At 36.6% G+C, this 15198-nt stretch overlaps 1 protein-coding gene across 4 annotated transcripts in view; it reads left to right on the forward strand.

Annotated features, from left to right (window-relative positions):
• The window catches only part of VPS50 (VPS50 subunit of EARP/GARPII complex), a 142583-nt gene that overhangs the window by 2127 nt on the left and 125258 nt on the right, over nucleotides 1–15198 (forward strand). For all 4 annotated transcript variants that reach the window (XM_059073917.2, XM_067042500.1, XM_059073918.2 and 1 more), the window contains exon 2: nucleotides 5441–5509. In XM_059073917.2, coding sequence (XP_058929900.1) covers nucleotides 5441–5509 — 69 coding nt within the window. The remainder of the gene's footprint in view (nucleotides 1–5440; nucleotides 5510–15198) is intronic.

The raw sequence follows: 15198 nt of genomic DNA on the forward strand, positions 1-15198 counted from the left end.
TGGGATGCTGAATTTGGACTTTTGTGCCTCAGCTAAGTTTGGTGCTCTCTCCTGTTGCTTGCTGGCAGTTCAGCACAGTCGATATTGTCATCATCGTATAGCAACTTTGATTAGTTTGTTTTCTTTTTTTAAAAATTATTTTATTTTTGGCTGCATTGGGTCTTCGTTGCTGTGCACGGTCTTTCACTAGTTGCGGTGAGCGGGGGCTACTCTTCCTTGTGGTGTGCGGGCTTCTCATTGCGGTGGCTTCTCTTGTTGTGGAGCACGGGCTCTAGGTGCATGGACTTCAGTAGTTGCAACACGTGGGCTCAGTAGTTGTGACTCGCGGGCTGTAGAGTGCAGGCTCAGTAGTTGTGGCGCACAGGCTTAGTTGCTCCATGGCATGTGGGATCTTCCCAGACCAGGGCTCGAACCTGTGTCACCTGCATTGGCAGGCGGATTCTCAACCACTGTGCCACCAGGGAAGGCCCGGTTGGTTTGTTTTCTAACCCTATTTTGTAATAGTGAGTGGGAGAGAAAAATACAGAAGTCCAGATACCAGTGATAATAAGTTTATGTCTCTTAAATGTAGTGAAATTGTTCTGAAAATGAACTCTTCAGCCTCAATCAGTTGTTTATTGGATTGAGCAGGTAAACTCTGTGGTTAGTTGGGATGGAAAAAAAAAACTAAACTAAAGAGCACATACCAAAAGCTGGAACTACACTGTGTAAAAGGTGGGGTAAAATTCAGAGTTTCACACATATTTTAAAAGTCATCCTAATTATATTTGTTTATGGCTTGACTTCCACGTGTTTAATCATTATTAATACACATTTCATGAATCTACGAGGTAGGAAAGTAGGGTGCTGCCTAGAGTTTCATTGGGGATTTTATCTGTACTATTTGTTGTTAGGTTAAACATAGTAGTATTACAAATAAATATACATAAAGATGTTTCTTTTCTGTGAGGCAAAAGAATATGCTGATAATATATTGTTGTTGATGTGGAGAGATGTGAAATTAAGGTCTATGAAACTTAAGAGTTTTTGGCATTTCAGCTCTCCAAGTATCTTGGTTTGGAGGAGAGTGTAGAGCAGGCTTTGTTAGTGCTCTGTATTTGAATGAGCTCTTTTGTTCTGCTTTCTCCATTATGCTGGGCTCTGTTGTTTCAGTTCATTCAGCAAATGATTATTTAACACTATGTGCCAGGCACCATTCTAAGTTTGGGGGATGCAGCAGTTAACAAAACAAAGTGCTAGGCAGACGTGGTGATACATGATTTGGAGGAATAGAGGATAGGGAATCCTGGGAGTTACTGGCAATTTGGGGTCATTTATAATTTTAGATAGGGTGGCCATGGAAGGCCTCACTGAGAAGGTGACATTTGAGTAAAAACCTGAAGGAGGTGAGGGAGTAAACTCTGGGGATGTCTGGGAAGGAAGGAGCATTCTGGGTGGAAGGAAAGCAGATGCAGAAGGCTTGAGGCAGAAGCCTTGAGGCAGGAGCAGCAAAGGGCAGTGTGGGTGGAGTGAAGTGAGTGAGGAGAGAAGTAGCAGGAGATGAGGTCAGAGAGCTGAGGGTAGGAAGCCTGATCACATAGACCCTCATCCTCACCTCATCTCCTCTACTTTTCTCTTCACTCATAGCAAGTCCAGGGAGACCAATAAGGATGCTAATGCAGTCATCCAAGTGAGATACAATATGGGCCTCACCCAGGGTGCTAAGTGGTGGACGTGTTGAGAAGGGGTCAGATTGTGGATGTATCGTAAATGTGGAGTTGACAGGATTTCTTAATAGATTGGATCTGGGCTGTGAGAGAAAGAGAAGCTTCATGGTTGACTCCAAATGGTTTGGCCCCAGCAATTGGAAGAATGGAATTGCCATTTAATGAGGTGGGTAAGACTGAGAGAGGAACAGACTGAAGGAAGGGAGAAAGTTTTAAGACTTGTTCATTGCAACGCCTCTTGGATATTTGGAGAAAGAAAATAGGCAGTTGGCTAAAAACCTGAATTTCTGAGGAGAAATTCAGGGTATAGATAAAAAATTTAGGAGTTATGAGAATAAAGAGGGTATACAAATGAACTCAGATCACCAATGGAGTGATTGTAGAAATAAAACGAGTCCACAGTTGGAGCTTCTGAGGATTCAGTGTTTCAAGGTCGGGAGAAGAGGTGGATCTAGGAAGGCGGATTGAGAAGGAGCAGCCAGTGAGGTGAGCAGCCTGCTGCAACCTGAAGAGTGCCTGTCCTGTAGCTGGTGCTCAGTAAATATTCGTTGGTTAGAGAACATCCAAATCGAGTGGGTCCTGGAAGCCACATAAAGAATTTAAAAGAAGAGGGAGTGATCAGCTGTGTTAAATGCTAAAAATGGGCTGTGGACGGTGAGAATAAGAATGAGCCTTTGAGCTGCAGTCAGGTCATCGGTGACCTGACAACAGCACTTCTGTGAAGTGGTGAGGAGGAAAGCTTGAGGAGGGTGGGTTTGAGAGAAACTGAGGGCTGCGTATAAACACTCTGTTGAGTTTTGCTGAAACTTTTTCTGAAAAGAAAAGGAATCACAAATCATCTCACAGGCTCCTTTTGATCATTGGGATGTAAGTTGCTGGTCTCATAAATGGAAATTGAGTATTCATATGGACAAAACAGAAGTAGTCTGAAGTGTAATCTGATTTGGGCAAAGAAAGAAAGTTGCAGAGACAGGTATTATTTATGATGGATTTTATATAAATTTAAACTGGGGAAATTATGAAAACAAAAATCAAATACAAAAGAAAATCAAATAATGATTAGTGATTATAGTGACAGTTTTAATTTGATAAAGGCAGAGTACTATACTTATAACCATGACTTCCTTCTTTAAAGAGGTGAAGATAAAATAAAAATGCTGACTTTATATTTGTTAGTAGAAATTTATAAAATTGCTAATCAAAGGGTTGAAGATCTATAATCCTAAAATACAGGTGAGTCATATTGTGCTTTGAGACATTTACGTAATTCTTTATTTCTGTTTAGATAAGATTAAAAAAGCATTTCTCTGTGATATTCAGAATAATGGTCAACACTTAAAGAGTGCTTACCACGTACAAGACACCATTTTTGGCCTCATATATGTTATCTCCTTTATCCCTTATAACAGCCCATGAGTTACTATCACCATCGTTAGACTATGATGACAGGCAGGCTGTCTGCAGAAGGCATTCTGTGAATCCCCTGCTTCCTAACGTGTACATAGGGTTTGCAATTTTTATTACTTTTATTTTGTACATTTGGTGGGAAGTTGTCATGTATTAGCAGCAAATTATCATGTGTGGTAACTAATTTGGAGGCAAGGCCTTTTTCTAGATATTGGTATATACCACTTGTTTACTTGTTTGAGGCATTGATTTCTTTACTGAGTAACTCTGGGGAAAGATAAAATTACACCTGATATATTCCTTCAAAAATTTATTAGAGTGGTTAAACAAATCTATACTTTTAAAAATGTTTGTTTAAAAGTCACGGCAATTATATTTTTTAAAAGGTATTTTAGGGGTGGTCGTGATTTTGAGTCAAATTATGAAGTTTTACTCTCATGTATGTGTATACGTTTGAATGTATATGTGTGTGTATATAATGTATAGAGAGGTTTAATTCCATAACCCAACCTTGCCTTCTTTACCACTTTTGGTGCTATGCCCTTGTGATGACTCTTGGTGAGAAATTAGGACAAGGAAGAACAAACACACAACAGTAGTTTCATACTTTTATTTTCTCACTCATTGTAAGACTTTTATCCTCAGTATGCTTTTCTTATTCCTGCAGACTTCCCTAGAAACTTCATTTTAAAGTCAGTTGCATATTCCTATGGGAACAATGGTCTAATTAGTTAGAGATTGGAGCCTAAGACTCCAAATAATTTACTAATTTCTTTGGTGCTTACTCTGTTCTGGAACTGTGCTAGCCCCTGGGCTATAAAGGCAAATAGAGGACTTGGTCTTTCCCTTCTCTTGGGTCTGAGAGAGATATATATTTAATATTTAAAATTTCACTACTTTGGCAGAGGTGTTGGGAAATGTCTAGTGGGATTTCTAAAACATTAGAGATTATAGTAGTTATCCAGGTTGCTTGTTACAATGCAACCCTGGTCCCAATCTAGAAATAGCTATTTATTAGCTCTGTGGTGGGACCTAGAAGTTTTATGTGGAAGTTTTGTGTTTAAAAACTTCCCTGGGTAATGCTGATGGAGATGATCCATGAGCATTACTGAGAAATAGTGTTTCTTTGAAACATAAGATTTAGGAAAACTTCATAGAGGAGTTCTGAAAGTGAAGTATTGGTTTGATTTCTCTAGAGGGTGGTGTGTGTGTGTGTATGTGTGTGTGTGTGTGTGTGTGTGTGTGTGTGTGAGAGAGAGAGAGAGAGAGAGAGAGAGAGAGAGAGAGAGAGAATGAGAGAGAGAGAGAGACAAAGAAGGCTGGGGGGGCGGTATTCCTGGCATAATGGAAGATTGGGGATGAGGTAAAGCACCTTGTCATAAAAAATTGTAGCTATGACTGGTGGTATTTTATAATAGGGAAGAGAAAATACACACCTCTATAATTTTAAAATGAGTAAGTTCTACTCTAAGACTCAAATAATCAACCTAAACATAACATATATTTTGGTTACCAAGGACACCAAAGAGCCAATATGGAGTATCTAAAGGACAAAAACTTGACAGTAGTGTAAATCTCTCCTCAAGTTCATGTACCAGCTAATTTTGCTTATAGACTAATATTACAGGGAATTTGGGTGTCTGCTTTGAATAGACTGTGTTAAAAAGAGGCTTTTAAAGAAAATTTAAATGGCTGACTTCTTTCTGTCTTGATAACTTTCCCTGGTACAAATGAGACTTTCAGAATCCCTCATTTGATGTGAATATAGAAGTACCAGGTACTTTCTATAAAGAGCTAATGCAGTGAGATGTGAGATTTAAGTCTCAATTATGTAGTATAAATTGGGTGCATTGGTGAGAAATGATAAAATCTAGGGATTACTTATGTATTAACTAAGCAATTATCATTATTTAAAAATCTTTGGTTAGCTCAGTCAGTTGGTATATTATATCTGTGGGTCATAATGCTTGGACCTTTTTACCACGTGCATTTGGTCATGATTAATAGATAAGTGCTTTTATAGAATGCTTTTTGTCACCCAAGTTTCTTTTTGTTGTTTTTGAATCATGGTTAAGTTAGACTTCAACCGTTACGTATAAAGGTGCCATATAGTAATTTTATTTTAAATTTCCAAGTACATCTTTACTTGATTTAATAATAGTATAGTACTATATGTGTTGTGACAATTGTTTTTAGAAACATGTGTTCTATCTATTTTAAAGCAGGAAAATTTCTGTTTTTAAAATGGTGATTTCTATTTCAATAAGTATATTCTATCATGTTACAGTTCTGCAGCACAATTAAAATTCCTTTTATTTTTTTTTAAGGGTCTGAAAAGTCCCCCAGAGAGCCTCAGTGATGTTGGTGCCATTGAGAGTCTCCGGGTCCCTGGAAAGGTATTGATCTACATGAGTGAGCGTGACTTTTCACTTCCTTAAGAAAATATTGTTGCCTTTGGATAATTGATTCACAGAAGCTTTTCCTTTCCACAGGCAGATGGTTGTTATGATGAGCTAGGTAAAGTTTTATAATGCAGTAGGCTTGGGGCTTGTTTTTGCTTTCATTACTCATTGGGATGCAGTATGATTCGTTATAGTGAAGCAGAAAATGCTAAATTGATAAATTTAGAGTTTATTATCGTATCAAATTCTTTGCCTGAAAGCAGCTGTATATCAATAAATGAAACTTATTGATTCATCTGCTGTAATTTGGATAAATAAAATGAAATGGCTTACTTTTTATGCTGTAACACTGAGCCAAAAATCATAGTAAATTATGTTTTTGTTATGGAGCAGAGATTTTTTTTAATTTTATATATTTATTTATTTATTTATTTTTGGCTGCATTGGGTCTTTGTTGCTGCATGCGGGCTTTCTCTAGTTGCAGCAAGCGGGGGCTCCTCTTCGTTGCGGTGCACGGGCCTCTCATTAAGGTGGCTTCTCTTGTTGCAGAGCACGGGCTCTAGGTGCGTGGGTTTCAGTAGTTGTGGCATGGGCTCAGTAGTTGTGGCTCGCGGGCTCTAGAGCGCTGGCTCAGTAGTTGTGGCTCATGGGCTTAGTTGCTCCGTGGTGTGTGAGATCTTCCTGGACCAGGGCTCAAACCTGTGTCCCCTGCATTGGCAGGTGGCTTCTTAACCACTGCGCCACCAGGGAAGTCCCTGGAGCAGATATTTTTGAGTAAGTAGCTAAAGCACAGCTTAGTAGCTAAATTGTAGGTGTCTTGGATTTTAATCCCCTGATTCATGTGAACTTCACAGTCTACAAATTTAATAGGTGTCATTTGAAAGCTAGTTGGCTTCCCTTCAGGAGAAATATTAGCCATTGTTAAATAAATAAATCCCTGCTGTCTCACTCTCCGGGGCCTCACCACTCACAACTGCCTCCATGTATAGCAGCTCTGTCACGGATCAAAACCTGTTTTGAATGTCTGCTCTTGTGATTTTCAATTTGAGGATCATATTTTTTTTTTTTTTTGTGGTACGCGGGCCTCTCACTGTTGTGGCCCCTCCCGCTGCGGAGCACAGGCTCCGGAAGCGCAGGCTCAGCGGCCATGTCTCACCGGCCGCGGCAAGTGGGATCCTCCTGGACTGGGGCACGAACCCGCATCCCCTGCATCGGCAGGCGGACTCCCAACCACTGCGCCACCAGGGAAGACCTGAGGATCATATTTGAAACTACTGTTTGTTTCCTGTGTCTGACAACTTAATACACAGGGTTTGTTTCTCTTGATCAGCAATCATACGGCCTCTTATCACACCTCAGTGTCAGCTGTTTAGGAGGATGATTTCCCACCTCTTGGAGGTGCCTTACCCCCTAAAATGAATTTTGTATTTACTGCTTAGATTTTATATTAGGTCAGATACAAATATTATAAAATTCTAACCAACGCTTTTGCATGAAGTGGCTCAGAAGCTGTAAAGAGGCATTTTGAATAGTTTTATATAATTTTAGAAAAGACTATTGGATGTGATAAAATTGGGAACTAAGAGATAACCATAAATCCTAATTGACAGATAATTCTCTGTATTTCTTTGACTTAAAAAAAGATTATCAGGCATTATGAACATGCCTTGAAGTAGATTGCATTAGATGTTTCAGAACCAGAGTAAAATTGATAAGTGAGCCTCTTTAAAAAATACATGAATGTATTGCATAGGAACTTTATGTGGTCTTTAAACCATGAGTCTGTGATGTTTTTCCACTAGTGGTAGGTAGAGAATTTATAATGATCTCATTACATAGTCTTTTTTTTTTTTTTTTTGCGGTACGCGGGCCTTTCACTGTTGTGGCCTCTCCCGTTGCGGAGCACAGGCTCCGGACGCGCAGGCTCAGTGGCCATGGCTCACGGGCCTCGCTGCTCCGCAGCATGTGGGATCTTCCTGGACTGGGGCACGAACCTGTGTCCCCTGCATCGGCAGGCAGACTCTCAACCACTAGCTCCACCAGGGAAGTCCTCTCATTACATAGTCTTCTTACTGACAAAACACCCTCTCCCCATCAGTGATCAGTGGTGTATACTCTTTATTTTTAAAAAAAATATTTTTTTTTATTTTTAAATTTTTTTAAAAAATTTATTTTATATTGGTGTGTAGTTGATTAATGCACAGGGAATTCTACTCAATATTCTGTAATAACATAAATGGGAAGAGAATTTGAAAAAGAATAGATACATGTATATGTATAGCAGTGTATACTTTAAAGATGATGGGCTCTGGCTAGAGAGGCCATTCTGGAATCACAAGGTCAGCAAGTGTAAATGGTTCAGGAGATGATTAAGCCTAGGGCAGTGGGCTGATTGATACTAAGAAGCTAATTTAGTTAAACTGTAAAACAGCTAATGGTAAAATTAGCATCAATGCCCTCAGCTTAAATTTAGCCTTATACTAAGAAAGCCTTATGAGTATTTTGTGTCTATTCTCTCTGTGCTCTCTCTGGAAACATCTCAAGTACTTCAGGGTGAGCTACAATGGGTGGTTTTGAGAAATTGAATTGCTGGGTCTGGAGAGTGGCAAAGGTCCAGTCAGTAGATTGTTTGATGTGGTTGAAGTTCACGGTCAGTATTGAAACTAAGAATTAAGAAGGCTTACGTTCAGAAATTCCTTACACAGCATAGCTTGGTATAACTTGAATGCTGAAACATAATGCTGTGTTTCACAACTGAGATGTTACTTTATAGTTAGATCATACATATAAATTTAATTTTCTCTAAAAATTCTGTAACTGTTTATGGTGACAGGTGTTAACTAGACTTACTGTGGTGATCATTTTGCAATATATGCAGATATCAAATGATTATTTTGTACACCTTAAACTAGTATATTGTATCTCAATTATACCTCAATTTACAAAAAGCATTATTTTAGCTTGGATTCCCCTGATATTTCAGTGGGAAAAGTAAAAAACAAACAAAAAATCAATTTACACTGTTTAAGTGTTCAATGTAAATACTTGTATAGAGAAGCTTTTAAACATTAATTAATTTAATAGCTCTATCTCTCAAGTATAGGTAGAACATTTTTAAAAAGGCATCTTTCATCTTCAGGAATGGACCCGTTTCTTTTTCCTGTTCTTGTCATCATATTTTTCTAAGTTGTAACAAGGAATTGAGATTTCATTGGGGTTTTCAAGAAAGAAAGTTTAGTTTGGTGTTACATTAAAAGGTTCTTGTATAAAGGATAAGTAGGAGGGTAATATTAAGATGACGCATATGAAATGGCTGTTTTAGATTAGAAATGGTCTAATATTGGCAAATTTCATATGGTTCGACTCATTAGGAAAATGAGGCTAGTTAAGGAGAACTGAAGAAGGGAATCAGGTGAGCCTGATAATCCAGAAAGTACTATTGATTTTTTTTTTTCTTGAGAACTATATAAATTCTGAGTAGGAAGAAACCTTAGAAATCATCTGGTACAATTTCTGCATTTTAGAGATAAGATGACACTATATCCCATTTTAAGAGGAGATGTGAGTCAAATAATAATCCATATACTGGAAAATTGGAATTTTGGTGGAGAAAATAGTACAGAAAGTAAAAAAAAAAAAAAGAAAGGATTCTTTTCAGAATTTGCTATAGGAAAGGAAACTTTGAGCAGATTAAAAAAATCTTAGCTTAAATAGTTCAGAGCCAAGGTCAATGGTGCCAAAACTTTGCTGCACATTAGAATTATCGGTACCCAGGCCGTACCCCAGTCCAATTAAATCACCGCGTTGGGGGTGGAGCCAGGCGTCGGTAGCGTTTAAATATCCCCAGCTGATTCCAGTGTGGAGCCATGTTTGGGAACCGTCGGCCAACCTGAGGACGCGATGAGGAGAAAGAACGGGAATACAGGAACCGTTCTAGATAAAATTTTGGAAGTTTTATTGACAATTTTTGTGGGAAAAAGTAGAATGAAAAGTTAGTGATGACCTGAAATTTCATTCCTGGGAAATGGATTCTGTTGTTTTCAAGTTAATGGGATTTTCATGCAGAGGTAAGGATATAAGAAATTAATCTATATTGTATTTACTGACTAAACTTGTTATCCATTTAAGGAAATGTATATTGTTTGAATTATGTGAAAGATTTTTAGATAATTTAATTAGTTACAGAATTATGAAGAATTAAGACCAACATTTGTTATATAATAATTGTAATAGCCACATGGTTGGTAGTTATAGAACTTATTGGGACTGTGTTTGAGAGGATTTGTTGAATCCCGATTAAAAAATAAAAATATCAGAACCTTATAAATCTATATCTTAAGTAAACTTAAGTAAACATCTTAAGTAAATTTCCCACAGTGCTTCTATAATGTTTACATATCATAAACCTGAAAAAAAGTACTAATATGAATATTGTTTATGAATTTTTACTGAAATACTGCCTTCTGATATTATTCTTTAAAGATAAGGGTTTTTTTTGGTTGGTTGTTTTGTTTTTTAAGGCCTTGACTCTATTGACTTGTAAATACAAATAGGATTCAGCTACGTTTACTCTTGCATGATTGGCTTAACTATGCCTTTGATTTTCTTCATCAAAGAAAAATATAGGGTGAGGAGATAAAAGAATTAGCTGTTGCAGTCAAAACCTGAAAAATATATTTATCTAAATATAGGAAGTATTTTTGTTTGTATACTTAATTTATTCCATAAATATTTGAGTACCTACCTACTCTGTAGCATTTCTGTTATATAACATTCTGGGAGTTTGGGCAGAGTGTTTTCTAGCTTTTAGAATACTTCTGTGAAGTAAGATAAATGGATTTGACTGAACTCTTAGAATCCGTGAGAAGAATCCTAAAACCACACTAATTACAGAGCTTTATTTTCAGAACTTTACCAAAACATGAGGAAAGTGCTGGAATAAGAGCCAAGAGAGCTAGGTTCAAGTATTGACTTACACATTCAGCTTATTAAAGGGAAGTCATTTTAATAGCTTTGTGCCCCAGGGTGCTCATCTGTGAAAACATGTGATTAAGCTAGATGATATTTAAGAGCCCTTTTAGCTCTGATATTTTATACTATCTTTATTGTAATATTTGTAGGAGAGATGACAAAAATACAGTCAAAAGAATAAACTGATGAGTCTATTGCTATCTGATTTAGACAGGATTAGTTTTGAAATTTATGACTAGGAGACATTTTTAGCTTTAGTGATTGGGATAAATCACTAAATTTCAATTTAGCATTATGTTTCATTTAAGACAGGTGTCTTCTTCAGGTGGTACCAAGAGGGACTCTAACCATGGATCTGCAGAATCACTTAGACTTTTTCTTAGGCATTTATGACTAAAAATATTTAACTGTGTTCTTTTTAACCATTAATGAAATTATGCTTCTCTTGGCTTCAGATGCTTTGATATTCTTAACCCTTCTTTCGTAGCAAATCATAAAAGATCATTTACGCAGTGCATTTGGCAATCATTTATTGAGCCAGGCTGTTACTAAGTTTTGATCTAAGATGCAAAGAGGTACAAGACTCTATCCCTACCCGAACCTGAGTAGGAGAGACAAGCAAAAATAGATAATTGCAGAGGAGTATAGTAGAGGTCTATTACTAAGGTATGCACAGTGGTAGCACAGCTAGGAGAGGACTAGGGGTAGGTAGATGTGACTGCGGGGTCTTCTAGAGTTGGTGATTCGTTTGTTTTAGAAAGATAACTAGGGTACAGATAGATATTTGAGTGGTAATCCTAGACCAGGATATTGATTAAGAAGATAAGAGTATGAGGTTTAGGAAATGGAGAAGGGTTAAATTTGAGAGACACTTTTAAAAGTAGGATTTAGGACTGAGAATTTTATTGGATGTAGAAGGTGTAGGAATTGGAAAGACTGGGTCATTAGACACTGGGATTGAAGGTGCTGTGATGTCTTTTCTCAGAATAGATAGTATTTCTTCTTTTAAGGAGAGGTCTGATGAGGCGTTTGAAAACTAAAAAACAAACCAGAAAACTGTAAATTAAGAATTATACACTGAACCTTTCTGTCTGTGCTTCAGCTTATGTGTCTTTTCTTCAGCTTTAGCTAGACAGGCATATGGCAAAGAGCTTGATATTTTTCACTAAAGTTGAGAAATTTTTAAAGATAGCTTTAAAAAAAATTTATGTCTCCAAAGCTATTATCTTTAATGTTTTCTTTTTCATAGAAATAAATTTAGGAAAATACTTGTTAAAATAGCATAACTATTGAATAAGAGAAGTAAATAAAAATATTTGGCAGAGTATCAAATATGAAAGTTTTGCTTTCCAGTTTTGTGATTTTTAGTATGTGTTAGTAATTCAGTACATTTCCATGAATAAAATCAGTTTTCCTTCAAGATCTGTTTCTTTAAAAACAAATATGTGTATATTTGGAATGTTGTTATTTTGAAGAAAGGATTAAAATACATTATTTATTTATTTTTTTTTGCGGTACGCGGGCCTCTCACTGTTGTGGCCTCTCCCGTTGCGGAGCACAGGCTCCGGACGCGCAGGCTCAGCAGCCATGGCTCACGAGCCCAGCCGCTCCGCGGCATGTGGGATCTTCCCGGACCGGGGCACGAACCCGTGTCCCCTGCATCGGCAGGCGGACTCTCAAACCACTGCGCCACCAGGGAAGCCCAAAATGCATTATTTTTATCACTTAAGTATAAAGCTGGATTAAAATAATTCCACTTTAATAACCTTTTATAAAAATCTTCTGTAAATCATTTTGCTGAAACCTTTTTTCAAATTGTAACCCTAGTAATATTCCACTAGATGGCACTGAGAGCCTGAAGAAAAACAGGTTGGCTTGAAAAGTTCTGTTTTATTTAAAACACACACACAAACTGATGAAACAGTTGCTTTGATGGATTATTATTGTCTAGTGGGATTTTAAGAAAATGTGCCATTTCCCCACATAATCAGACATCTGCCAATTCATTATAAACGTACATGGTATGTGTATAGTTTTAGGGTGTTTGTGATCTTGAATCCTGTTTCATTTGGAAATAAAACCTGTTTTTGTTCAGTGATTTATGATTTTTATCATACTGATTGCATGTTGAAAACTTCATGTCTTTGTTCTGTAAGCTCTGTGTAGGTTTTGATAGATAAACAGTTTTTGCTCTCAATTACATCTCTAATGTGATGTTAACTTCAAGACTATGGTTTCTGTTTTTAGAATACCTATTGTTGTTGACTGATGAAAAATGCAAACAGAAAAATAAAGCTTTTGTCTTGGCAAACCCAAATTCATGCTTTATAAGAGCAAACTTTCTTCCTTTACTCCCTTCCTTTCTCCCTCCCAACACAATGAATTCTGCATTTATTCCGGTATATAATGTGAACTATGGTCTAATAAGCTAAGTACAGAGATGGAAGTTGGTTTGCATTTCTTTTTTTTTATTCTACTATGCATTTTCTTCAGGGTTTTGAAACCTGACCTGTGAAATGAAGATTTTTGCGTTCATCTTTTTGTTCGAATAAAAACCTACTACTGCAGATGATAAATTTCCAGGCTGTTCTGTGGGTTTAAAAATGAAATTCCTTTTCAAAGAGAATATTGAATTGAATAATGTTAAGGAGAACTGTTAAGCCGTCACAACTAACTTTTTACATTTATAAAAGTGAATAGGATTGAAAGTCTGAGCTTGGGTTGATGTTTTTAATTAGTGTGGTATTTTGGGTAATTTGAAAGTAGTCATTAAATATAAAATTTGCAGTCTTTCTTTTCCCTTCTAAACTTGAATGCATTCTTAAGTGGGAAATAGCTTTGTAAAATTATAGCCTGGTTTCTTTAGAAACCATAAACATATTGGAAATGTTTTATAACACCTTACACTTGAGGGCTCTAATTGTTTTATAGACTTGAATCCCCAGTTCTCATATAACCTTTGGTTGTTACGTTGAGAGGAAAAATGGCTCGGCTAAAATAAAAGATGTTGGCTTAAATGTTTATTACGATTGTTTTTCTTTATTTTTCATAAAGTTACATTTACGATATGCATTTTAATATGTATGTTCACGTAGCTTTATGTTGGAGATGATCAAAATGGAAGAACAGGCTAGGTAGTATGTGTTATATGCAACCTTATAGTGTATTGTGACTGCTGGAAAAGACAGCCTCTAAAGTATTGAATGACTTCTTCGTTATCTGCCGGTTTTCCTAAAATATTCCTGCTTGGTTTATTATGTTAAGAAAATATTGAATGTTTATGCTTACTTTTTGGTTACAGTGTCTGGCACAGGGATATGTGTTAAGATATTTTTAGTAAAGGAAAAATACGGTTTTAGTATATATAAAAGTGTGTTGAATTTTAAAAACATCTCTCCCCCATGATATTTTTCTGCCCTGAGGGAAACCATCCTCTATTCCTTAATCTGTTGTATGCTTTCCCACTCCACTGTTTTTACTTTTGCTTTGCTTTATATTTTGTAACCTTATTCCCCCAATTTCTAATATTTGAAATTTTACCTTTTCTCATATTCTCTAAATGCCACCTCTTCCATCAGATGTGAATTCACTATCCTTTGATGCCTTTCATTTTGTTTGTATTTCCTTTATGTTCTGCCCTGCATCGTCATTGTTTATATTCATCTAACCCCCTCCTATTACTTCAGCAACTATTTGTGGGAAGATTTGTATTTTACTCATCTTTCTTTCTGTATGACCTAGTACAGAGAATTTTTACACAGTGGGAATTTTAAAAGACATTGTTAAATTAAAATATATGACTTTACCGGGAAAGATAAGTTAATACTAGAGCTTTGCCAATAGGCAGGTTATTTCCTGATGATAGTGTGGGAGAGAGGTTTGACTTGTTCTTTTTTGACATTTGTACTTTTGTTTTTATCTCCTTTACAATTAAACTCATTACTTTAATTGTAGTTTTTCTCCAGCTTTAATTCTGGGGTGATGTTCATGTACTTTTTAGATGTAGTTGATTACCTACCATCAGCAGGCAAGTTGTGGCACATTTGATGGTCTGTAGTTGTTGACATATTATTTTTGGATTTTCAAAGTTAGCAGAGCATTTATAGCACTATTATTAATGATAATATGTATTTATTAGTTACTATGTGTCATAAAGTTTACTATAACAATTCTTTAAAAAATTTTATTAATATAATATCAGTCTGTAAGACTGAAATATTTATTACCAAACATCGTTAAAGCATCTAATCTTCTTGGTAACCTTTAAAAACATTACATATTTTAATATGGTATAAGGAGTTTCATTTGTTATTCCGTTCCCTTGATTGTACCTTTAAAATTTTTCTGTAGGAAATCTTTTGTTCATTTTTTTAACATCTTTATTGGAGTATAAGTGCTTTACAATGGTGTGTTAGTTTCTGCTTTACAACAAAGTGAATCAGTTATACATATACATATGTTCCCATATCTCTTCCCTCTTGCATCACCCTCCCTCCCACCCTCCCTATCCCACCCCTCTAGGTGGTCACAAAGCACCTAGCTGATCTCCCTGTGCCATGTGGCTGCTTCCCACCAGCTATCCACACTATGTTTGGTAGTGTATATATGTCCATGCCACTCTCTCATTTCATCCCAGTTTACTCTTCCCCCTCCCCATATCCTCAAGTCCATTCTCTAGTAGGTCTGTGTTTTATTCCCGTCCTACCCCTAGT

This window comes from Kogia breviceps, chromosome 9 (assembly GCF_026419965.1).
Source record: "Kogia breviceps isolate mKogBre1 chromosome 9, mKogBre1 haplotype 1, whole genome shotgun sequence".
NCBI classification, from domain to species: Eukaryota; Metazoa; Chordata; class Mammalia; order Artiodactyla; family Physeteridae; genus Kogia; species Kogia breviceps.